This window comes from Odocoileus virginianus, chromosome 3 (genome assembly GCF_023699985.2).
Source record: "Odocoileus virginianus isolate 20LAN1187 ecotype Illinois chromosome 3, Ovbor_1.2, whole genome shotgun sequence".
In the NCBI taxonomy this organism is placed as follows: Eukaryota; Metazoa; Chordata; class Mammalia; order Artiodactyla; family Cervidae; genus Odocoileus; species Odocoileus virginianus.
The window spans coordinates 58,778,632-58,804,798 of NC_069676.1; the positions used below are offsets into that span (position 1 = coordinate 58,778,632).

Sequence of the window (26,167 nt, forward strand, 5' to 3'; positions counted from 1 at the left end):
AGTTTCAGGGAGTGGCTGGCTGATCAGTCTGGGTCTTGGAAGTGGTGATGGTGCAAAGCTGAGCCCTAGCTATCCCATAATGGACATGTAGCATGAGCATACAATTAAACATTTGTGTGTGTCCAGGCATTGAGATTCTGGAGTGGCTTATTCTGTTTATTACCAGAGCATAACCTATCCTGACTGATACAAATAGGCAAGAGTATTATCCTTATTTTACTGAGGATGGAAATGAGGTCTGCAAGATTAGGAAGCTTGTCCAAGGTCACATGAGAACCAGGATCAAATCCCATTGCTCAGATGTAGAATCTGTGCTCTTAAGCACTGGTTTTACTGACAGCTTAGTCATTCTGCACCTACTACTGTCAGAAAAAGGACAATGGCTAATACTTAATGAATGGTATATGCCAGTGCCCCAAATGTTTCCTGGATGAATGAATGAATGAGTAAGTGAATGAATGATTAATGTAAGAACTTCAGTCAAAGTTCCAAGTGGGGCACAGCAATGGCAGTCTAGGCCTATTTCTGGAATTGGGGACCTGAGTAGTTGTCCATACGCAGGACCCTCAATCATTACTTCAGAGTTATACTTTTTGTTGTTGCTGTTTCTGTTCCCTAAGCCCTTCCAGATCATTCCTGTTTGAAAGCCTTTGAACCATAGAGTCAGACAGAATTCAGTTTCAACTTCTCATGAACAACATGAACTGGGAAAGTTACTTACAGCCTTTTCACATATCAACTTCCTCATCTAATTCAATGGAGTTGATAATAATAATGCTAACCCACAGGGCTGTTGAGAGAATTAAATGAGATGATACACAATGCCTGGATTATTAAATGCACCTGTTGTTATAATACAGATACTAGCAGTCTATATTTTGTTGTTGATAATGACTCAGGGATGCCCCATTCTGCTGCTGAGGCTCAGACTCTGTGACTTCCCACCTCTTCCCCCCAGCCCCAGATGGGCAGGGACGTACCAGCAATTGGGCAAGTTGAGGGTGATGCTGGCCTGGGTGTTCGAGCCAAACTTCATGTAGCCCAGTGTCCCCAAGCAGATGTAGAGGACGATGACAAGGGACATCCCCCAGTACAGAACAAAGGAAAACTGCTGTGGATGCTTCATCTGGTTTTTGAGAGGTAGAACCTGGAGGTGAAAGGAGGTTAAGAAAGAAAAGGTAGAAGGAGAGAAAGCAGGTTTCCTCTCAAGGACAGACATCCTTCTCCAGGTGGCCCAGAGTCAGGAAGGGTCCACATGCCCTTTCATCTCTTCCCACATTTTCTATAACCAAGAGTGCCCCATCTTCAAGGCTTGGTGTGGTGTACAGAGCAGGTGGCATCCTGCAAATGGGGACTGACTTTCCCTTCTGCCACGAGATCATATTCTGCATTTTTCATAAGTACTACTATTTAGAACAAAGACTGGCTTCCATAGAGAGAACTGGGGACTCTCGAATCCCACACCCATCTTACCATGCCGACGCCTTCAAATGTGAAGATGGCTGTACCGAAGAACAGTAAGAAGGTCTTCCAGCTTGCCATCAACGGTAGGTTCCTGGGATCTGGAATCTCCTAAAAGGAAGAAGAAAGGCATTGGTTTTTCCAAGGCATAGAAGTCACCCCAAATCTGGTAGAGAGTTAGGCTTGCCTGATGTCAACAGGGACAGTATTAGAAGCACCCATGAGAGATCTACAGCTGAGTCAGCCTTCTCAACTTTTTTTTTTTCATTTATTTTTATTAGCTGGAGGTTAATTACTTTACCATATTGTAGTGGTTTTTGTCATATATTGACATGAATCAGCCATGGATTTACATGTATTCCCCATCCCGATCCCCCCTCCCACCTCCCTCTCTACCCCATCCCTCTGGGTCTTCCCAGTGCACCAGGCCCGAGCACTTGTCTCATGCATCCTTCTCAACTTTTAAAAAAGTTACTTCTTTTTACACATAGCATACAATTTACCATTTTAAACATCTTGAGTGTACAATTCAGTGGCATTAAGAACATTCACATTGTTGTACAATCATCACCAATTCCACCTCCAGAATATTATCATCATTCCCAGCTGAAACTATGCACCCATTAAATAACAACTCTCTATTACCCAGCCCCCCTGGAAATGCCTATTTGACTTTCTGTCTCTATAAATTTGATTGTTCTAGGTACCTCATATAAGTGAACTCATATTATATTTCTCTTTTTGGGATTGACTTATTTCACTAAGCATACTGTCTTCAAGGCATGGATCAGAATTTTATTCCTTCCCAAGGAATACGTTATATATGTTTAATTTTGATTTACCACATCTTTACATGGAAAATAGAACCCAGGGAGGAGAAGGAATTGCCCAAGGCCACTCTACCAGTCAGTGGCACAGCCCAGATATGAATTCAGGTCTTGTGTTTTCCAGTTCTCTAATACCTCTTTCCCATAACTTTTCTCAGAGCTGTGAAGTATTGGCACAGCAGCTACCACCGATCTAGAAGGAATGATTATTTTATTAAGATTCCTGTGGGCAGAATAATGTCCACATCATAATCCCTGGAACCTTGAGTATGTTACATTACTTGGCAAGGGAGAATTAAGTTTCTAGACTGAATTAAGGTACCTAATAAGCTAAATTTAGTAGGAGATTACCCTGGATTATCTGGGTGGGTTTAGTGTAATCACAAGGGTCTTTTAAAGTGGAAGAGGGAATCAGGAGAGAGAACCAGAGAGATGGCAGCATGAGAAAGACATGGCCTGACACTGCTGGCTTTGAAGAGGGAAGTGGGCCATGAGCCAAGGCCTGAGGGCGGCTTCTAGAAGCTGGAAAAGGCAAAGAAACAGATTCTCCCCACAAGCTTCCAGAAAGAAATGCAGCCCTGCCCAGTGAGACCTCAAGAGTTCTGAGATAATTCTGTGTTAAGTTACTAGATTTGTGGTCATTTGTCACAGCAGCAGCAGAAAACCAATACAACCCCAGAGACTTTCAAAGAAATGAAACTGTAATAGGGAATTTCAGGGCCTATACTGATAGAAAAGCATGGGCTTTGTGAGGCAAAATGACTGTATTTCGGGGAAAAATGACTGTTTATCAGTTTCCTTGTCTGTGAACTGGGGATTAAGTAGCACTACTTCCATAACAGCATCATTGTGAAGATTTAGTGAGTTAATCAACATAAAGAAATTGGCACAAAGCAAATCAAATTCCTTTATCATCCATATATCAACCTATCACTATTACAATTTTCATTGGTTACTTGACTGAGGTTTATCTCCCCAAGTGATTGTAGCCTCCATGAGAGCAGACAGCTTGTCAGTTTTACTTATCAATGAATCCCCTGTTCCCTGTACATTGCTTGGATCATAGAAGGTATCAATAACTATTTGTTGAAAGACCCATTGCTATCTAATGTGACAACGACAATGATGATGACGGTGAGTAGCTTTTATAACCTGTGGGGCAGAAGAGTTCACAGACATCACTTGAGCAGGAGGTCACCTTTCTCGCTCTCATCTGCCCATAATGAGTGTCTCAGAAGCCCTGGACCTTGATCCTTCTGCCGTGGTTTTGGGCACAGACCTGCATGATATACTGAAAGATCAGAGCCATGCTCCCCAGGGTGGTGATGTTGGCCAGCGTGGAGAAGATGGACAGCACCCTGAGGTTCTGGATAAACACCAGCAGGATCAGGAAGGGCAGAATTGTCAGCATGTAGAAGCGAATGTCCACACTGGGGGTCAGCACCAGGATCTTCCTGGGTTCGCAGGTTTTGGAGGTCACGTGGACTTCTTCCACCATCTGATGTGAAGCACAATGAAAGGCAGTATAATTATAGCTGCTACATTAACAAGGGAAACCCAGTTAAGTTTCAATTTCAGATAATTAACAGATAACTTTTTAGTAAAAGTATGTTCCAAATATTATACAAAGATACACTTGTAATAAAAAACAAATTGCTGCTTATCTGAAATTTCAACTTAATTGGGTTTCCTATACTTTTGTCACATTTGGTAATCCTAAACTGTAGTACCCATGATTGTGATAATCAGAAACCCTTAGAATCATCAAATCTCAAAGCTGAAGCATCATTCTGTCATCTAGCCCAACCTCTTCTTATGTACCAAATAGTTTTCTTTCATATATCCAGAGAACAGGAGTTGATTACACAGGAGTATCTTCTTCAACTTTAGATAGTCCTAAAAGTTAGAAAGCTAAGAATTTGAGCAAAATCTGTCTGCTTGAATATTGTATCCATAATGCTTGTCATAGTTTTGACTATTTGAATGCACAAAAACAAGTATACTGCTTCTATTTCATGAAGCCAAGAAAGTATGCTATGATTGACTTGTAATGCCTGTTAGGAATGCAATGAGGGAAAGATTGCAACTTATTTGCTTTAGTTATCTTCTACATGACAACCTTGAGACACCTAAAGAAAATCTCATCAACTCTTCCAGGCTAAAAATTCTCAATTATTTCTGATTGGACAGGACTGTAAGCCAACCTGGCTGCATTCCTCAGATGTTGCTTTGGCTTCCCTATGATCTGTTTAAAGAGTGATTCCCAGGACAGAAAGAACTCCCAACTGAAGCCTGATTAGGGAGTAGAAATAAAGCCTCTCCTACCACGATCCAAAAACTTTACTTTTGCTAATGCAACCCTAGCAGCAAGAGGTCTGCTTTCCCCCACTCTGCCCAGAAGAGGCCTCTTTACCTGTTGTAAATTGTCTGCCATAAACATAAAATAAACACTGCAGAAGCCCAGCTGGGTGATGATTAATAAGAAGCTGACAGTGTACCTGAGAAAGAAAAGAAGAGGCAGACAGAAGGAGAAATGAATTATTTTTAATGCATTTATTTTTATTTTTTGATACAAATATTTCTTTTGTTATTATTGTTACTATTTCCCCATTTTTTAAATTTCAAGTACACAGTAAAAGTTGAAAGACTAGTATAATTAACATCATATATCCTTTCACTAGATATACTACTGATTGGTAACTTTTAGGTCTAACTGCATTATGCATAGATGGAAGAATGTGTTCATCCATACACACACACACACACACACACACACACATGTGCATGCATTTTTTCAGAACTACTTTAAAATTAACTGCAGATGTTATAACATGCCAACCTTAAAGACTGTAATACCTTCCTTAGGACTATGATATTCAACTTCAATATCCTCAAATATATAGTCTATGTTTTACTTTATTCATTTTTACTTCTATTTTTGGCTGTGCTGTTGGGTTTGTGGGATCTTAGTTCCCTGACTAGGGACTGAACCTGGGTCCTCAGGAGTGAAAGCTCTGAATCCTAACCACCAGACTGCCAGGAAATTTCCAAATATTTTAAATAACCCAATTCTCTCCAAAATATCTTTTATAGCTGTTTTAAAAATTTCTTTGATTCAGGATCTAATTACATTTCATATGTTGCATTTGCCTATGTTTCTTTAGTCTTTTTTTTTCAGGTAGAGCAGCCCTATACATGTCTACCCTTTTTGTTTCCCATGACATTGGCTTTTTGGGAAGAGTCTAGGCCATCTGTCTTGTAGAATGTCCCACAGTGTGGACTTACATGACTGTTTCCTCGTGATTCAGAAAAGCAAGCCTACCACATAGGTGACACTTTGTACTCATATTTCATCATATTGGGAGGCACAGGATGTCCTGTGGTTCTACTGTGATGTGAATTCTAGGCCTCTCCATTACAAGTACACATTTCCTGCTTTGCAACCTGTAGGTAAAACTTTGAGATGGCATGAATAGCCTGTCTTCCTCAAGCCAAAGGTTTTAACATTCACTGATAATCTTTGCTGAATCAATTATTTCATTGGTTGGTTGCAAGGTGTTCTGTCATTTTATCTAAGTTTATTAGCTAGCATCTAAGAAAAATGCATTCTCTTCCTCTTTTTTTATCACAATAAATTCACATTAATTATTCTTTATTTAATATGTTACATTCTGCTAGTCATTATTCTTCTGGATTCTTAAATTGTCCTGAATTTGGAGATGTATTTATTTACTTTTTTGTGATAACATTTTGAGAGTTCTACATTAAAAAATTTTTTTAAATTGGAGGATAATTGCTTAACAATGTTGTGTTGGTTTCTGATGTGTAACATCATGAATCAACCATAAGTATACACATATCTCCTCCCTCTTAAGCCTCCCTCACACCATTTTTTTTTCAAAAGAACAAAAATATGTTCCTCTACTTAGGTTTTAATGTTTAGATTCATGTTTTTCAAGACTGGGTTGTAGTAACCAATGCATCAGAATCATCTGAGGTTGGTGATTCCTGCCTCTCATATGAGCCTACTGAGTCAGAAGCTTGGCAATATCATGTGAGACTTTAGAAGGGAGATTTTTTTCCTCTTTATAATGAAGATTTTTAAACATACAAGAAAGCAATGATAATAATTCAATGACTCCTCATGAGCTCATCCCAGCTTCAACAATTAACTTTTAGGCAATCCTCTTCCATCTATTCTTCACTCCCACTGCACACAAGCTTCTTTTGTTGGAGTATTTGAAGTTAAGGGAAAAAAATAAGCAAGGTGAGGGGAATATAGTAAATTAAAGTATTTGAAGTATTCCACCTGTAAATAATTCAGTATGCAGTTCTAATGGACAAGAATTTAAATAAAATATAACCATCATGCCCTTAACCACCCCTTACAAAATTAATAATTTCTTTCTTTTTAAAAATATTTACTCATTTATTTGGCTGCACCTGGTCTTAGCTGCAGCATGAGGGATCTGTGATCTCAGTTGCAGCATGTGGGAACTAGATCCCACATCTGATCTAGGGATCGAACTGACCAGGGATCGAACCTGGATCCCCTGAATGGGAAGCGTGGAGCCTAAGCTACTGGACCACTAGTGAAGTCTCACAATAATTTCTTATATCATTTAATATTCCACCATAGTCAAATTTTTCCAATTTTTTTTCAAAAATATCTATTTCAGAGTTGGTTTCTAAACAAATCTCTATGTTCCATTTTGTTATTAAGTTTCAAGTTTTTTAATCTGCTATATTCCCCTTGCCTTGTTTATTTTTTTCTCTTGCAATTTTAATTTTTTTGGTTGGTGTTGAAGATACCAGAAAATTTCCTTGTAGTGTGTTTAGCTTTCTAGATTCAGTTGATAAATTCATAATGTCATTTACCTTGTTCTTCTATCTCCTATATTTCCTATAAGCTGATATTAGATCTAGTGGTTTGATAAGATTGAGGTTCTTCCTTTCTGTTTTGGGTGGCTCTCTGTACTCCCGATTGAATCCTACTATAAGACACATTATGTCTGTTGACCAATGTCCAAACATGAGATAACTAGAAGGGGTCAGGTGATGCCTGTGTATTCTTCCTTTATCATTTTCCAATGACCTTTCACAACGAGGATTGTTGCTTACATGGAATAGATAGTTTTTAATCAAACTCCCCAGGTATCTCTTAGCACACTAAAGATGACAAATTATTGGTTTAAATAAAATAGCTCCCTAATTCTTTCTCAGTTACTGGCATTCTTTCTCATTGCCCCAGAGAAATGGCATAGTGTAGTGGGTGAGAGCTGAATGTTCTAGATTTCAGTCTGTGCTCTGCCATTAGATTCCTGGGTAACTTAAACCAAACTTATGGCTCTATTTGGTCTTCATTTTCTTCCATTTGAATAGACATAGATACACTGATCTTCAAGGTGACTTCTTGCCTGAAAGTTCTATTCAGAGTGTCATCAGAAGCTGAAAACTTAGTGAGAAAGGATGGACAATTGTGAGATCTCTGTTATTACTGCCCTGTGCCTCTACCATCTGACAATCAGAGTGATTCCTGACATTCTCAAGAGAGGAGTTGCAGGAGGGAACTTGGCAGGTGAGGGACTGACTACTCCTTGAGGGCTCTGCTGGGAAAGGCTAACATGTTAGGTGCTTGCTTGAAACTCTGCTTCTCTACTATCTGTGTCTTTGACCCTAGACATGTTATTCTATCTCTGTGAGCCTTGGTCACCATATTTCTTCCCAATAAAGATGCACCACCTACCTCACAAGGTCACTGAAATGATCAGAGGCGATCAGATACAGGAAAGCATTTTGTATACCATAGTGTTTTTATCCAATAAGTGTACAAGCTAAATTATAATATTGACTATTAGGAGGAGGATTAAATAAAACCACAGGATCCATCTATATGGATGGGGAACATTGTGAGCCTTACAACACAAGGAAGTCAATTTGTATGTCCCAATGTGGAAAGAAATTAGAGACATAATGTTAGATGAAAGAGCAAATTTCCAATAAATATTCCAATTAATATACAAGAAAATACAAAATATATATTTTCACTTGCACACACATATCCTGTTCATGCAGAGAGAAAGTCTGGAGGAATATTTACTAACTAGATATCAGTGCTTTCATTTTATTTATTTATTTTTGGCCACACTGCACAGCTTGTGGGATCTTACTTCCTTGACCAGGGATTGAACCTGGGCCCTTGGTAGTGAGAGCCCAGAGTCCTAACCACTGAACCTCCAGGGAAGTCCCAGAGATTACTTCTTGAATGAAGAGTGGGATGGGGGATGGAGCTATCAGAGGAGATTCTCTATATTGGTCAATAGTTTTCAATAAAAACATTCATTTAAAACTCTTGTTACTCAGGTGGTGTGGTGGTAAAGACTCCACCTGACAATTCAGGAGACAAAAGAGACATAGGTTCAACCCCTGGGTTGGGAAGATCCCCTGGAGAAGGAGATGGCAACACATTCCAGTATTCTTACTTTTTTTTTGGTTTAGTATGGTTTATTAAGCTGTGCCTCAGTACAGATGCTGGGGCTTGCCCATGGTGCTCTTAATGTACAAGGCCCTGACGTTCTGCCAATTTTTCTTGAGTAATGACACCAGGAAGTTGACTAAGTGGATATTGTACACAAACTCATCATCTGTCATCTTCATGTGGCCAACAGCCACTGCCAGACACAGCACCTTCTTCATCTGGAACTTGATCGTGGACTTCACTTCATCAACTTTGGCCACCATGTTTTCATTGTGGGTCAGCAAGGAAGGGAACTTGCCAGCCTTGTTCAGGCCTGGGCCCAGGATTCGGGGGAATATGCTTGATCAGAGACTCTGAAGCTAAAAAGGCATCGTATTTCTTGGCCAGTTTCTTATTCTTGTTGAGTTTCTTCAGCGCCTCAATGTCCATGTGGGGGATATCCACAGCCTTGGCCTCATCACAATGCTGCTGGTCCCCCAAGACACACATGGAGAACTTGGGGCGGGGAGCGGACTTAAGCCTGACGGTGCCCGAAAAGCGTTTGTCCTTCTGAGGGTCATAGTTCTTCAGGCTGATCTGAAGCTCCACAGTCTCCAAAAACTTCCTGTGCTTGCGCTGGTTCCCATGCAGGATTTCCCGCACCACCTCATAGAGGGTGTCGCGGGAGACTTTGCTGCTCATGGTTCCCTACACCGTGATAACCGGAAAAGAGCACATTCCAGTATTCTTGCCGGGGAAATCCCATAGACAGAGGAGCCTGGTGGGCTACAGTCCACGGGGTCAAAAAGAAGCTGGACACAACTGAGCACGCACATGCAATGTACTAGCAGTAAAGGAAGAACAGGTGAGCATTATTATGGCTGCTGTTGTTATTATTACTACTACTCCATTGATAATCTGGGCTTCCCTTGTGGCTCAGCTGGTAAAGAATCTGCCTGCAATGCCGGAGACCTGGGTTCGATCCCTGGGTTGGGAACATCCCCTGGAGAAGAGAAAGGTTACCCACTCTAGTATTCTGGCCTGGAGAATTCCATGGACTCCATGGGGTTGCAAAGAGTCAGAAACGACTGAGTGACTTTCATTCATTCATTCATTTGTGATGTCTAGGACTACTACCTTCCCCACACTGAGTGTGTTCTCAGCCAGGCGTTTGGGCAGGTTTCAAGGCTGTACATCATGGCTTCTCCATAGTTCACAAAAGTCTTCTGCAGCCTAAAGAACGGACAAACAATGCACACCTTAATTTTTTTTAAGTACAATTTATTCCCAAAGGGAGTAAATACTATATATTCATGTATTAATATGGAACATTTTGGTAATTTTCTAGCAATGGTATCATTGAGTTATTTTATAATGGTACACTTTTAAAAGTTTTAGAATTCTGCCTCTTATTTTTTGTAGTTGTCTTTATTAACACTAATTTTTAAGTGGAGAGTATTATTATTATTATTTAGGTGGCCAGTAGCTTGGACTTGATTAGGTCAGCAAGCAAGGACAGTGAGGATGTGGAAGCTGTGAGGTGTGCAGACCTAGCCAGCGGGAGGGGGAGAGAGGGGAATGAGGTGTAAGTATGGCCAAGACAGTGGTTCTACCTTTTCTGAACTGACATTCCCTTCTTCACTTCTGAGGGTGCTGGAACATTTAAGATGCTTGCCCTGGACCAAATCCCATGCAAAGGTGATCTTTAGCCTCCTGCCCAGCACCCCTGTCAGATGTGACACCCCAGTTCTAGCTCATCCCTCTTCCCCCATCCCTCCTTCGCCAGGCGGCCCTTCCTAAGAGAGGCGGAGGCCCTCTGGAGCACTGCTGACAAAGCAAGTGGGAGCAAGTTGCCTAAGTCCCTGGAGTTAATTGCATGACTGAGGGGAGTAACTTGGACAGGGAAAGAGACCCAGACTTGTCAGGAAACCAGTGTTTAAGTAACAACACATCCCCCTCAGATGGCCAGGAGACCTTGAGCAAGTCTCTTTATGCTTCGGGGCTTCAGTTTTTTTCTTCACATGCAGTCTGGGTTTTGGGGAGAAGAGAGTGAGAGATGGATATGGTGATGCACTGGGAACATGGCACGATGCTGCTGTTTTTACTATTATTCTATGTGCTGGGCATTTCAAATACAGATGAGGTTACATTGTATAGGACTGGTAAGTATATTAGGCTGAGGATTGCAAATTCAAAAGCAATGGGGACCAGAAAGGTATCAGTATTGTGGTGAGAATGACTGGGTGTGAGACAAAACAGGGAATCGTGGAGACAGAGGTCAAGGCTCTGGTACATGTCCTGTTCCAGAGAGGTTGGTCAGGATGTGGCTGTAGCTGAATGATACAGGAATGAAGCCACAGAGGTAGCAGAATGTCTAACTGGCAAGAAGGTGCAGATTTTTTTTTTTTTAAATGTGAAATCTCCAGGTTTTTAAATGTTGGCTAAATACAAAAAGCCAAAAAAACTGTAAAAGTCCTCCATAATATATCTAAAAGCTAATGTGAATCTGTAACCCTATATTAGGAAAAGAAAAAACAAATCAACAAAAACAAAAGTCAGGGAAAGGCTATAATAAATGACATATATTAAAAGGCTGTATGGTGGTAAAATGGTCCCAGCAGGCTTGAGGGAAGAAAAAGATTTGCAGATAGGTTAAGGAGTAGAGTCAGACAGGTCTTGGAATAGCAGCTCTGCCACTTCCTAGCTGTGTGACATTCAGCAAGGCATTTAACTCTCCCAAGCCTCAGTTTACTCATGTGTAAAATGGGAATAATGGTGCCTACTATAAAATTTTACTGTAAGGAATAAATAAAAGAAGGCTTGCAAAGCTCTTGCCATGTACCTGGAACAATGTAATTGTGCAATAAATTTAATTGCTAAATGAGTAAATGCTCTTAACAGTGTTTCATGAGCTGGAAAGTACTACACAAGTTAGGTGTGACTGATACATACTCCAGATACACCTATTTGGGTTATGATAATTTGACTTTATGAGGAGCTCCATTTAACATCTCTACTTTGACTCACAAGGCCTTTTGGCACAATTATGAGGACATATTTAGATTTGCCTGCCTTGGGAGCAGCTGAGTCCTGTGGAGAGAAAATCTCCAGGCTGTGGCTGTAAGGAATTGCTAATTACTGTGAGTTGCTAGTTGATATATACGAAATTCTCAGCATTGTTTGCTTTTACTGCATTTGCCTTTTTTTCTGGAATTTTGTTTTACATTAAAGTTTTAAATATATAAACATTGTAATGCATATATGCTTTATTAGAGACTGAAATCACTGTGAATTATTCATCTCATTGCTATTTTTTTTTTTACTATTACTAAATTGTCCCATAAAGGTCTTACTTGGAATAAATTTCCCTTCCAAGGTCTGTGTATTGGAGCTGGGGGAAGACCAGGGGTGGAAGGTGGAGAGATTAAGAGGAAGTATCTCGAATACACATGGGTGTGTATAGAACAAATTTGCATTTCTTATTACTTCTGATCTTTCTAGGAAAGGATATTTGGGCTCACAGGAGATTGGCAAAGTGCTCCAACTAGTCAGCAGCAGAGCTGTGCCTGGAACTTGGGAGTTTCCAGTAGGATTTTAATCACTCCCTTCACCGCCTCAGAGCAGCAGGGGTGGTGGCCTGGAGAAGTGGCCAGCTAACTGGGAATTGGGTCAGTGATCCAGGGAAACTTAGCACACCCTTAAGTGGAACGTGGTGCCATTTGGTGATACAGATGATAGAGATAAAGAAGCAGAACTCTCACCTCTGACTTAGGTGTTGAGCACAATTCAGCAGGATGACCATGCAATGCACGGTGAGGATCCCGATGGCCAGCAGGCTGAAAGGACCGACCTGGAGGGGAATGGAGAGGTGGGCACAGTGAGCCGCAAACGGATGCTCCCATACCTGTCCCTCTCTCTGCTGAGGTGCTGGGGTCCCTCTTATAACAGATATTTGGGGATGAGAACCCGAGATGACAGCCCCTGCCTGAATGTCCTTGTACCCCGACATGCTCTGGCTTGAATGCTCTTCTTAGCATCACTGCAAAGTGGCTGTCCGACCTGTGCTAGAATACTTCTGATAACACAGAGCTCATTACCTCCCAGACAGCCCATGCCTTTCCTCATCTGCCTTTAGTTCCACTTGAGAACCCTCATTCCTTTTCATATCCCAGCCCTTACCTCCTCCAAGATGCTTGAAGACCAAAGTTCCTCTTAAGGATTAGTTTTCTTCTCCTAGTACAGGGTTATCAAAAGAGGCACTATTGACATTTTGGGCCAGCTGATGTTTCTGTTGCAGGGGGCTGTCCTGTACATTGTGGTTTATTTAGCAACATCCCTGGCCTCTACTCACTGGATTTCAGAAGCACTCCCTCTCTCTCCACCTTAATTTGTGACAACCAAGACTGGCTCTAGACATTGTAAATGTCTTAGGGTATATTAGTCACTCAGTTGGGTCCAGCTCTGTGCAACCTCATGGATTGTAGCTTGCCAGGTTCTTCTGTCCATGGGATTCTCCAGGCAAGAACACTAGAGTGGGTTGCCATTCCCTTCTCCAGGAGATCTTCCTGACCCAGGTATCGAACCTGTGTCTCCTGCATATTTTTTAAAGTATTTATATTTATTTATTTATTTAGCTGCTCCAGGTCATAGTTGCAGCATACAAACTCTCAGTTGCAGCATGTGGGATCTAGTTTCCCAAACAGGATCAAACCTGGGCCCCCTGCATTGGGAGTGCACAGTCTTAGCCAATGGACCACCAGGGAAGTCCTTACATTTTATTTTTTTAACTAAAAATTGTATGTACTTAAAGTGAACAACATGATTTGATATACATACACACAGAAATGATTACTAGAATCAAGCTAATGAACAAGTCTTCTCCTCACATGGTCTCCACTTTTTAAATATGTGATGAAATTATAAAGTGGGGCTTCCCTGATGGCCCAGACACACAAGATTAAAAAGTAGGGCTCATTATTATTATATTTTGGCCATGCTGCGTTGGGATCTTAGTTCCCTGACTAGGGATCAAACCTGTGCCCCCTACAGTGTGGAAGCACAGAGTCTTTACCACTGGACCACCAGGGAAGTCCAAGCAGGCCTCATTATTAATCATTATCTCCCAAGTGTGATCACAGAGCAGAGAGCAAAGAGGGACTCTCTCACCCTCTTTGTGCTGGACACCTGTGCCTTTATAGATGCGACATATGCTAACAGTATCATGAAGAAACAAATGAGAGATGAAGAGCACCACTAGAGTTCACCAGAATGTAGCCTTCATATAGCAGAAGACTGTTTTTTTGGTCTTGTATACATCTATATTCCCAGAGCTTAAGAATAATAGATGCAAAATTCAGCTGTGAAGCCATCTGGTCCTGGGCTTTTGCTTGCTGGAAGATTTCTGATTACAGTTTCGATTTCCTTGCTTGTGATGGGTTTGTTAAGATCTTCTATTTCTTCCTGGTTCAGTTTTGGAAAGTTATACTTCTCTAAGAACTTGTCCATTTCTTCCAAGTTGTCCATTTTATTGGCATAGAGCTGCTGGTAGTAGTCTCTTATGATCCTTTGTATTTCAGTGTTGTCTGTTGTGATCTCTCCATTTTCATTTCTAATTTTGTTAATTTGGTTCTTCTCCCTTTGTTTCTTAATGAGTCTTGCTAATGGTTTGTCAATTTTGTTTATTTTTTAAAAAAATCAGCTTTTAGCTTTGTTTATTTTTGCTATGGTCTCTTTAGTTTCTTTTGCATTTATTTCTGCCCTAATTTTTAAGATTTCTTTCCTTCTACTAACCCTGGGGTTCTTCATTTCTTCCTTCTCTAGTTGCTTTAGGTGTAGAGTTAGGTTATTTATTTGACTTCTTTCTTGTTTCTTGAGGTAGGCCTGTAATGCTATGAATCTTCCCCTTAGCACTGCTTTTACAGTGTCCCATAGGTTTTGGGTTTTTGTGTTTTCATTTTCATTCATTTCTATGCATATTTTGATTTCTTTTTTGATTTCTTCTATGATTTGTTGGTTATTCAGAAGCATGTTGTTTAGTCTCCATATGTTTGAATTTTTAATAATTTTTTTCCTGTAATTGAGATCTAATCTTACTGCACTGTGGTCAGAAAAGATGACTGGAATGATTTCAACTTTTTTGAATTTACCAAGACTAGATTTATGGCCCAGGATGTGATCTATTCTGGAGAAGGTTCCGTGTGCACTTGAGAAAAAGGTGAAGTTGATTGTTTTGGGGTGAAACGTCCTATAGATGTCAATAAGGTCTAGCTGGTCCATTGTGTCCTTTAAAGTTTGTGTTTCCTTGTTAATTTTCTGTTTAGTTGATCTATTCATAGTTGTGAGTGGGGTATTAAAGTCTCCTACTATTATTGTGTTACTATTAATTTCCTCTTTCATACTCGTTAGTATTTGCCTTACATATTGTGGTGCTCCTATGTTGGGTGCATATATATTTATATTTGTTATATCTTCTTCTTGGATTGATCCTTTGATCATTATGTAGTGTCCTTCTTTGTCTCTTTTCACAGCCTTTATTTGAAAGTCTATTTTATCTGATATGAGTATTGCGACTCCTGCTTTCTTTTGGTCTCCGTTTGCAATCCCTATCAAGCTATCAATGGTATTTTTCACAGAACTAGAACAAATAATTTCACAATTTGTATGGAAATACAAAAAACCTCGAATAGCCAAAGTAATCTTGAGAAAGAAGAATGGAACTGCAGGAATCAACCTGCCTGATTTCAGACTATACTACAAAGCCTCAGTCATCAAGACAGTATGGTACTGGCACAAAGACAGAAATATAGATCAATGGAACAGAATAGAAAGCCCAGAGATAAATCCACGAACCTATGGTCACCTTATCTTCGACAAAGGAGGCAAGGATATACAACAGAAAAAAGGCAACCTCTTTAACAAGTGTGCTGGGAAAACTGGTCAACCACTTGTAAAAGAATGAAACTAGAACACTTTCTAACACCATACACAAAAATAAACTCAAAATGGATTAAAGATCTAAATGTAAGACCAGAAACTATAAAACTCCTAGAGGAGAATATAGGTAAAACACTCTCCGACATAAATCACAGCAGGATCCTCTATGACCCACATCCCAGAATATTAGAAACAAAAGCAAAAATAAACAAATGGGACCTAATGAAACTTAAAAGCTTTTGCACAACAAAGGAAACTATAAGCAAGGTGAAAAGACAGCCCTGAGATTGGGAGAAAATAATAGCAAACGAAGCAACAGACAAAGGATTAATCTCAAAAATATACAAGCAACTCCTCCAGCTCAACTCTAGAAAGATAAATGACCCAATCAAAAAATGGGCCAAAGAACTAAACAGACATTTCTCCAAGGAAGACATACAGATGGCTAACAAACACATGAAAAGATGCTCAACATCACTCATTATCAGAGAAATGCAAATCAAAACCACAATGAGGTATCATTACACGCCAGTCAGGATGGCTGCTATCCAAAAGTCTACAAGCAATAAATGCTGGAGAGGGTGTGGAGAAAAGGGAACCCTCTTACACTGTTGGTGGGAATGCAAACTAGTACAGCTGCTATGGAAAACAGTGTGGAGATTTCTTAAAAAACTGGAAATAGAACTGCCATATGACCCAACAATCCCACTTCTGGGCATACACACCGAGGAAACCAGATCTGAAAGAGACACGTGCGCCCCAATGTTCATCGCAGCACTGTTTATCATAGCCAGGACATGGAAGCAACCTAGATGCCCATCAGCAGATGAATGGATAAGGAAGCTGTGGTACGTATACACCATGGAATATTACTCAGCCATTAAAAAGAATTCATTTGAATCAGTTCTAATGAGATGGATGAAACTGGAGCCCATTATAAAGAGTGAAGTAAGCCAGAAAGATAAAGACCATTACAGTATACTAACACATATATATGGAATATAGAAAGATGGTAATGATAACCCTATATGCAAAACAGAAAAAGAGACACAGATGTATAGAACAGACTTTTGGCCTCTGTGGGAGAAGGCGAGGGTGGGATGTTTCAAGAGAACAGCATCGAAACATGTATATTATCTAGGGTGAAACAGATCACCAGCCCAGGTTGGATGCATGAGATAAGTGCTCGGGCCTGGTGCACTGGGAAGACCCAGAGGGATGGGGTGGAGAGGGAGGTGGGAGGGGGGATTGGGATGGGGAATACATGTATATCCATGGCTGATTCATGTCAATGTATGACAAAAACCACTACAATATTGTGAAGTAATTAGCCTCCAACTAATAAAAAATAAATAAATAACAAAAAACAAAACAAACCAAAAAAAAAGAATAATAGATGCTAAACATGTATTTCTCAAATGAATCATGATTAGAGGTTCTGATGGGACTTGGAGGATAAAGAAATCACCTAATAACTCTTAGGAAGCAAAAACCAAAGGATAAAGGAGTTGTCTTAAAAAGCAAAGACTGCACCCGCAAAGAGAGCCTGGTTGAGGGCCATGTGCTAATAATGTTCTTCAAAAGTTCCAGAACCCTGAGAATTCTAAAGGGCGAAACATCTCTGTTGGAACTGATACAGATTGGAAGTCATGTCAGAAGCCAGGGTCTCAATGTGCCTTTTTTAGACATGAGGGCCATTTACAGGCTTGGCAAGGAGAAATTTGCTTCAACTAAATTGAAATCATCTATCTATTCAATTCTGTAGAACAAACTGAAACTTTCAGCGTGCCAGTATCTACAGTAGGTACTGTGTAAAGGAGGGTGTAAAGATGAATCAGAGAGTTCCTACCTTCAGAGATTTCAGGTAAGTGAGGAAGGTGGGAATGTAAAAAATGAGCATGTTCCATCTTTGTAAGTGCTGTAAGAATTCCAGGTTAGATAGCTATAAGTTCTAGAAAAACACAAGGTGAAGGAATTTTAAGAGGAGACAGAGGAAGGGGATTTCAGAGGACTTCAGAAAGAGAAATCAAGAATTGGGATTTTTAAAATTTTAGAGGAGGGGGATTTCAAAAGACGGAAGTGTGATGGGAACAGCATAAGATAGAGGACAGAGGTGGGAGGGAACAGGAAGTGTCATGGGATTGGTGGAGCCTTTGTCACTCTCATCTTCCAAAATTACTTTCTTCTGCTGAGGGCCTGGGTTTGATCCCTGGCTGGGGAACTAAGATCCTGAAAGCAGCATGGTGTGTTCAAAACAAAGAAAAAAAAGAAAAGAAATGCCAAAATTACTTTCTCACAATCAAATGGATGGAAATAGCAGTTACACATTGAAATGCCTGGAGGTGCCAGGCTGCTGATGTCAATGAATGAAATGGCAAGGATATAATCCTAGGGAGTTGGGAGAACTGTGGCAAAGTAGATTCTGAATTAGTATGAGAGTTATGGTGAGTCTTCAAGAATAGTGGTGGGGAGGGGGAACTGGATGAAGGTGGTCAAAAGTAACAAACTTCCAAATATGAGATAAATAGGTACTGGGGATGTAATGTACAACATGACAACTGTAGTAAACACTGCTATATGGTATATCTGAAAGATGCAAAGAGAGTAGATCCTAAAAGTTCTCATCACAAGGAAAAACAATACCTATTTCTATAATCATATGAGGAGATAGATATTAACTAAACTTATTGCGGTAATCATTTTACAGTATACACAGTATGTGTGGTTAAGTCACTTCGGTCGTGTCAGACTCTGTGTGACCGTGGGGACAACCATAGAGCCAGCCAGGCTCCTCTGTCCATGGGATTTTCCTGGCAAGAATACTGGCATGGGTTGCATGCCCTCCTCCAGGATACACAGTATACCTTAAATTAATATAGAGGTGGTTGTCAATTATATCTCAATAAAATTGGGGAAAATATGGCCTGTCCCCTCCAGGCATGTTCCATTTAGCTCCAGGTTGGCTCCAGAGGATTGATGCCAACAGGTTCATTTCCCATTGCAAAGAGTGCTCCCAAATTGCCCATTGATAAACAATGTTAAGGCTGTAGGAGCCTGGCAGCCCTTTCCCTTAAATGGGGAGACATGGTTCCCATCCCACAGGTGCATCTTACCAATAAGCCGGCATTTTTCATGGCTAGAGGAAGTCCCAGGAGCCCTGTGCCAATGTTGCATTTCAGTAAATGAATCAAGGTTTGCATCATCCTGTAGGGGAAGCACAGGGCAACAAAAGGGTATGTTAGTGGAAGAAAACGTGACCCAGCGCTCAGGCTTCTTTCAGTCTCTCCAGCACCCTCTGGTGGGAAGATGGACAAAATCAGATGAAATGGACTCTCCGTTTTACTCTCAGTTCCCAGGATCTGTTCTGCAACCTCTGATCCAGAGCTGGTGCTGGTTCAGGTGACTCACCAAGTATGTACCACACTGTGCTGTGCTGTGCTTAGCCGCTCAGTTGTGACCCCATGGACTGCAGCCCGACAGACTCCTCTGTCCATGGGATTTCCCAGGCAAGAATACTGGAGTGGGCTGCCATTCCCTTCTCCAGGGGATCTTCCCAACCCAGGGACTGAACCCAGGTCTCCTGCGTTGCGGGTGGATTCTTTACCATATGAGCCACCAGGGAAGCCTACCACACACTGGGCTCTAAATAAAAAGTTAATAACCACTGCTATCATCCTGGATAACTCCCTGCTGCTGCTACTGCTGTGCGGTGCTCAGTTGTGCCTTACTCTTTGAGAAACCCCCTGGACTGTAGCCTGTCAGGCTCCTCTATGGGATTTCCCAGGCAAGAATACTGGAGTGGGTATTTCCTCCTTCAAGGGATCTTCCTGACCCAGGAATCGAACTCAACATCTCTTGTGTCTCTTGCATTGGCAGGCAGGTTCTTTAGCACTTAAGCCACCTGAGAAGCCTGGATGACTCTGGGCTTCCGGATAACTGTAACCTGCCAGGCTCCTCTGTCCATGTAATTTTCCAAGCAAGAATACTGGAGTGGGTTGCCATTCCCTACTCCAGGGGACCTTCCCAACCCAAGGATTGAACCTGCATCTCTTGGGTCTCCTGTACTGGCAGGTGGATTCTTTACCACTAGTGCCACCTGGAAGGCCCCTCCAAACCCTTATGTTATCATACTTTATTTAAATAGTCACTTATTGCATTTGAAGTGTCAATATCACAACCAGATCTGAAGTCAAGATCTGGCTTCAATAAAATTATCACGCATACCTGTGTTATTATCTCATTAGGAAAAATTCCTGGAATGTTATTACTGATCAGAGAACTTATTTATTCATAGTTACTTATACTTAAAAAATTCTAAGTAACACAGTATGAAGTTAAAAAGGTAAAACAAAAGAAGAACCAAAAAAACCTTATATAGTGAACATAAATGTCTCTTCTATCTGCCGCTCAGTCTCTCAATTCTCTTAGCCAGGGCAGCCACTACAGCCAGTTGTGTGTGTGTGTACTTTAAAAAAAAATATGCCAAATACTTGTATGTTTTATATAAATATGTGTTAGGACTAGACATATATTACAGCATTGCCATCCAGAAAGCTATCAATTTAATTCTTCCCAAAACAACATGAAAGTGGGCATTTCCTGACATCCTTATCAACACTGGGTATTGTCATTTACAATCTCTTTATGCCATGTTTATTATCTGATCTGATTACTAATTAATAGTCTAACTGGCAATAAAGCACTAAGGAAAAGAGCCATGTGTCTGAGTTTATGGCAGTAAAAGTAGGGACATAGGGCTAGGAGGTGAACTTTTATCTTCTGGATGGGTTTGTATGAGGAAGGAAGGGGGCAGTGGGGAGACAGAGAAGAAGGGAGAGAGAATATGAATAATAGCAGTTGTTGAAGGAGTGGAAAGCAGCCAGACTGAGATAGAAACTGCTGAAGAAAGAGCAGCCTGGTATAGAAAACTGTTCCTGGAAGCAAGAAGTTCACGTTGGGGATGACTACCTATGTTTTTTGCAAAACCTGTGAAAAAGTTTGACACGGGTAAAACTTTTTAGATTCTAAAGGTTTCATCTTTAATCCATGTGTCTCCTGTTCAGTGGGGTTATATGTGGCCCAGTGCCGTGAAGGCAGCAGTGCCTGACCTCAGATGGGGAAGGGCAGTGTGGCCACTTACGACAATCCATTGGCTTCCTCTGCGAGATGGATCCTCTCTGAAGTGACACCATTACTTTCTGAGAGTGACTTGGCCCCTTCATCCAAGGATTTGGGCTTGCTGTTGTTGTCCTTTGCAAGTAATGAGATCTTCAACATGGTCTGTGGGGGATGATGGCTGAGGGTTAAGGCTTGTAACAGCCTTGAACCAGTCTCCCATGGGTTTTTCTCCAGAGAAACCGAGGCTGCAGGCCTGAGAAGCTGGCTCCCAATTCCTGAGCTGGTCCGGGCGCTGGTGACAGGGGGAAGCTGATGTTGATTACAGGCCTTGCCTGGCTTTGGGGACTTATGAGAGTCTCATCTCAGGATGGTCCTCAGTGTCCCTTGTGACTGCCTGGTCACACACCAGGATTTGCTTGGACTTTCAGCTGCTTCCAGTTCAGCCCTTAGTGCTTTAGGGCAAAGTGAACCGTGTGGCTGGGAGGAAGAAGACACCATTGGACTGGAGGTCCTGGTGCCCGGATGTGGGGCCAGGCTCAGGACTTGTCTCTCTTTGGTAAGGGGGAAATCAGAGCTACCTCACAATGGAGGCTGCCAGCCAACAAGGTGCTGCTCAATTGCAGGATGCAGGTGTGGCCCTACAGAGGGTCCTATCACCTTCCCTGTGTGGGGATGGAGTGGCTCTGTTTTTAAATTGATGTATAGTTGATTTACAATATTATATTAGTTTTAGGTGTACAACACAGTGATACAAAAGTTCTATAGATTATCCTCTAACTAAAGTTACTATAAAGTGTTGGCTATATTCCCAGGGCTGTACAATATGTCCTTGTAGCTTATCTTATACATAGTAGTTTGTACCTCTTAGTCCCCTACCCCATATTGTCCTTCCTCCTCTCACCACTGATATCCATTAGTTTGTTCTCTGTATCTTTGAATCTGTTTCCTCAGAGCTTGTTATATTCATTCCTTTGTTTCACCTTTTAGATTTCACATATAAGAGATAACACACAGTATCTGTTTTTCTCTGTCTGACACTGCACCTTATAAGCATAATAACCTACGGGTTCATCCATGCTTTGCAAATTTTCATCCTTCTTTATGACTAATAATCCATTGCGTGTATGACTAATAATCCACATTTTCTTTATCCATTCATCTGTTGATGTACACTTAGGTTGCTTCCATATCTTGGCAATTGTAAATAATGCTGCTGTGAATATTGGGGTGCATGTATCCTTTCAAATTAGTGTTTTGTTTTCTTTGGATATATACTCAGGAGTAGAACTGCTGAATCATATAGTAGTTCTTTTTTTCAGTTTTTTGAGGAACCTCCATACTATACTGTCTTCTATAGTGGCTGCAACAGTTTTACATTCCCACCAACAGTGTACAATGGTTCCCTCTTCTCCACATTGTCCCAACATTTGTTTGGCAGTTATTTTGATGATAGCCATTCTGACAGGTGTGAGGTGATATATCTCATTGTGGTTTTGATCTGTGTTTGTCTGATGATTAGTGATGTTGAACATATTTTCATGTGCCATTGGCCATCTGTATGTCTTCTTTGGAAAAGAAATGCATTTTTAATGGTTATTAATTTTTGCCTTTAAATATTTAACTCTTAATAGAATCCTGGCTTTGTCACTGACTAGCTGTGTAGCTTGGCAAACTCACTTAACCTTTCTGAATCTTATTTTCCTCATTTGTAAAATGAATAGAATAGTACTACCAATGTCAGAGGATTTTTAGGAAGATTAAATGAGTTAATATGTGTACAACATTTAGAACAGTGCTTAGTATTTGGTCAGCACCAAAAATTTATTACCATTTTAATACATTTTCAAAATAGCTAGTTTTTCCAGCACCATATATTGAATAATCTTTCTCCTATTTTATTTGAAAGGTTTCTCTTATCATATTAAATCAAATTTCTCTGTAGTTTGATCTGTTTTTGAATTTCCATTGGTTAGTCTTTTCTAATGCTAGTACCAAATTGTTTTAATTATGTAATATATTTAATAGTTGATAAGAAAGGGCCACTCATTTTACCTTTTTCATATTTTAACTTTCCCCCCTCTGCATTAATTTTTCTAGATAACTTTAAGAATCTTCTAACTCCCCACCCCAATGCTGAAATATAGCTGGGCATTTTACTGAGATTAAGTTAGATTGATAGGTTATATTGGGCAAAATGGTCATATTTACAATCTGAGTTTTCCAATCTAAAGTATGCATTATAACTGTTTATGCAAGTCTTAATTTATGCCTCTTAGCAGACTTTATTCTTCTTCACAGATATAGCACATTTAAAAAGCTTGTTTCTAGGTGCTTTTGTTTCCTATTGTTGTATATAGGATTTCTAATAACCCCTTTTATTTACTAATATTATTTTTAGATTGAGGTGACATGATTTAAAACATTATATAAGTTTCATGTGTACAAGAGTGTTTCTACTTCTCTATACACTACAGCATGCTCACCACCAAAAGTTTAGTTTTCTTCCTAACACAGTTGTAGCCGTTTATCCATTTGGCCCTCCCCCACCCCCTACCCCGCAACCGGAAGCTACTAATCTTTTCCCTGTATCTATGCATTTGTATTTTTTTTGTCCAGTTTGGTTTTTTCATTTTGCTTTTATTAAGTTTTTTATGTTCCACACATTAAGTGAAATCATAGGGTATTTGTCTTTCTCTGTCTTATTTCACTTAGTATAGTATCCCCAAGGTCCATCTCACAAATAGCAAGATTTCACACTTTTTGGTGGCTTAGTAGTATTCCATTGTATATGCATACGTGTGTACTAAGTTGCTTCAGTTATGTCTGACTTTTTGCAACCCTATGGACTGTAGCCTACCAGGCTACCCTGTCTGGGGGATTCTTCAGGCAAGAATACTGGAGTGGGTAGCCATTCCCTTCTCCAGGGGATCTTCCTGATCAAGGGATGGAACCACATCTCTTATGTCTCCTGCACAGGCAGGCAGGTTTCTTTACCACTAGCACCGCCTGGGAAGCCCTCTACTGTGTATATATACCACTTATTCTTCATCCATCCTTGGCTCTATCTTGGCTATTGTAAATAACAGCACAAGGGTTCATTCATCTTTTCAAATTAGTGTTTTTATATTGTTTGGATATATGCCCAGAAGCAGGATGGATGAATCATATGGTAGTTCTATTCTTAATTTGCTGAAGAATCCCCATACTGTTTTCCAAAGTGGCTGTACCAAGTTAATTCCCACCAATAGTGCACAAAGATTTCCTTTGCTCTACTTCCTTGCCAAAATGTGTTATTTCTTGTCTTTTTTATAATATTCTTTTTTAAAAAAATAATTTTTATTTATTTATTTTTGGCTACGTTGGATCTTCGTTGCTGCATGGGCTTTATTCTAGTTGCAGACTGGGGGCTACTCTTGGTTTCAGTGTGGGGGCCTCTCATTGTGGTAGCTTCTCCTGTTGCAGAACATAGGCTCTAGGGCACGTGGGCTCAGTAGTTGTGGTTCTTGGGCCCTAGAACTTTGGCTCAGTAGTTGTGGCCCACAGGCATGTGGGATCTTCCTGGACCAGCGATTGAACCCATGTCTCCTGCTTTGGCAGGCAGACTCTTTACCACTTAGTTACAAGAGAAACCCCTATAATAGTCATTCTGACCAGTGTGGTGATATCTCATTGTGGTTTTGATTTGCATTTTCCTAATAATTAGTGACGTTGAGCATCTTTCCATGTACCTATTGGTCACTTGTATATCTTTTTGGGAAAATATCTATCTAGTTCTTCTGCCCATTTTTAAATGGGTTGTTTGTGTTTTGTTGTAGTTTGAGTCATATGAGTTCTTTATATATTTTGGATATTAACCTCTATTGGATACATCATTTGCAAATATTTTCTCCCATGCAATTGGTTGTCTTTTCTTTTTGCTGACAGTTTCCTTTGTTGTGCACAAGTTTTTCAGTACTTGTCATACCAATTATTTTTGCTTTTGTTTTCCTTGCCTGAAGAGACATATATAGAAAGATGTTGCTAAGACTGATGTTAAGAAATGTATTGCCTATGTTTTATTTTAGCAATTTTGTAGTTTCAGGTCTTATATTCAAGCCTTTAATCCACTTTGAGTTGATTTTTGTGTAAGACAAAGGTCTAGTTTTATTTCTTTGCATGCAACTGTTTATGGAACACTACTGAATAGACTATCTTTTCTCTATTGCATGTTTTTTGTTCTTTTCTATAGTTAATTGCCTATGTATGTGTGAGTTACTTCTGGGCTCTCAAATCTGTTTCATGACTCTATGTATCTGCTTTTCTGCCAATACCATACTGCTTAGATCACTATAACTTTGACAAATAATTTGAAATCAGGGAGTGTACTATCTCTAGCTTTATTCTTTTTTTCTCAGGATCATTTTGGCTATTCAGTGTTTTCTGGTTCCATAGAAATTTTAGAAATTTTTTTTCTGTGAAAAATGTTGAAATTTTGATAGAGATTACATTGAATCTGTAGATTGCTTTAGGTAATAAGGACATTTTAACAATGTTAATTCTTCCAATCCATGAGTATGGAATATTTTTCCACTTATTTGTGTTTTCAATTTAATAATGTATGATAGTTTTCAATGCACAGGTCTTTCACCTCCTTGTTTAAATTTATCCCCAGGCATTTTTTCATTTTTGTTGAGATTGTAAATGGGATTTTCTTAATTTTTCTTTCTGTTAGCTCTTTTTTAGTGTATAGAAAGGCAACAGGAGTTTGTATATTGGGTTTGTATCCTTCAACTTTATTGTATTTGTTATTTCTAATAGTTTCTGGTGGAGCCTTTAGGGTTTTGTCATCTGCAAATATTGACAATTCTACTTCTTCCTTTCCAATTTGGTTGCTTTTTTTCTTGCCTAATTGTTCTGGCTAGGACTTCCAATCCTCTTCTGAATAAGAATGGTGCACCTAGGAATCCTTGTTTTGTTCCTGGTTTTAGTGGGGGTGGTTTTCAGGTTTTTAATCATTGAATTTGGTGTTAGCTGTGGGCTTGTCATATATGGCTTTTATTATGTCTAGGTACATCCCTTCTCTACCCACTTTACTGTTTTTAAATTTTTAATCACAAATGGGTGTTGAATATTGTTGAATGCTTTTTATGCATCTATTGAGATGATCATATGGTTTTTAATCCTCCATCTTGTTAATGTGATGTAGCATGCTGATTGATTTGCAGGCATTGAATCTTCCTTGCATTCCTGGGATAAATCCCACTTGATTATGGTTTATAATTCTTTTGATATATTGTTATTATGTGTCTTGGAAAAGGTCTTCTTGCATTAAAGTAAGTAGGTTTTCTCTTTACCTCATGGACTTTATATATCCACCTCCTTCCCCACGTTT

The 26,167-nt window shown here is 40.0% G+C and overlaps 1 protein-coding gene and 1 pseudogene across 4 annotated transcripts in view; both read right to left on the bottom strand.

Annotated features, from left to right (window-relative positions):
- Positions 1-26,167, bottom strand: part of SLC36A3 (solute carrier family 36 member 3) — a 61,653-nt gene that overhangs the window by 29,901 nt on the left and 5,585 nt on the right. For 2 of the 4 annotated variants that reach the window (XM_070465671.1, XM_020898564.2), the window contains exons 1-8: positions 20,819-21,367; positions 18,792-18,882; positions 12,507-12,595; positions 9,883-9,978; positions 4,702-4,786; positions 3,568-3,786; positions 1,474-1,572; positions 981-1,147 (exon numbers count right to left, since the gene is read on the bottom strand). In XM_070465671.1, coding sequence (XP_070321772.1) covers positions 981-1,147; positions 1,474-1,572; positions 3,568-3,786; positions 4,702-4,786; positions 9,883-9,978; positions 12,507-12,595; positions 18,792-18,882; positions 20,819-20,955 — 983 coding nt within the window. In that variant the 5' untranslated portion in view covers positions 20,956-21,367. Of the gene's footprint in view, positions 1-980; positions 1,148-1,473; positions 1,573-3,567; positions 3,787-4,701; positions 4,787-9,882; positions 9,979-12,506; positions 12,596-18,791; positions 18,883-20,818; positions 21,368-26,167 lie in introns of those variants that run through there. The other 2 variants (XM_020898561.2, XM_070465672.1) reach the window with 2 other exon arrangements.
- Positions 8,734-9,472, bottom strand: LOC110140242 (large ribosomal subunit protein uL1 pseudogene; annotated as a pseudogene).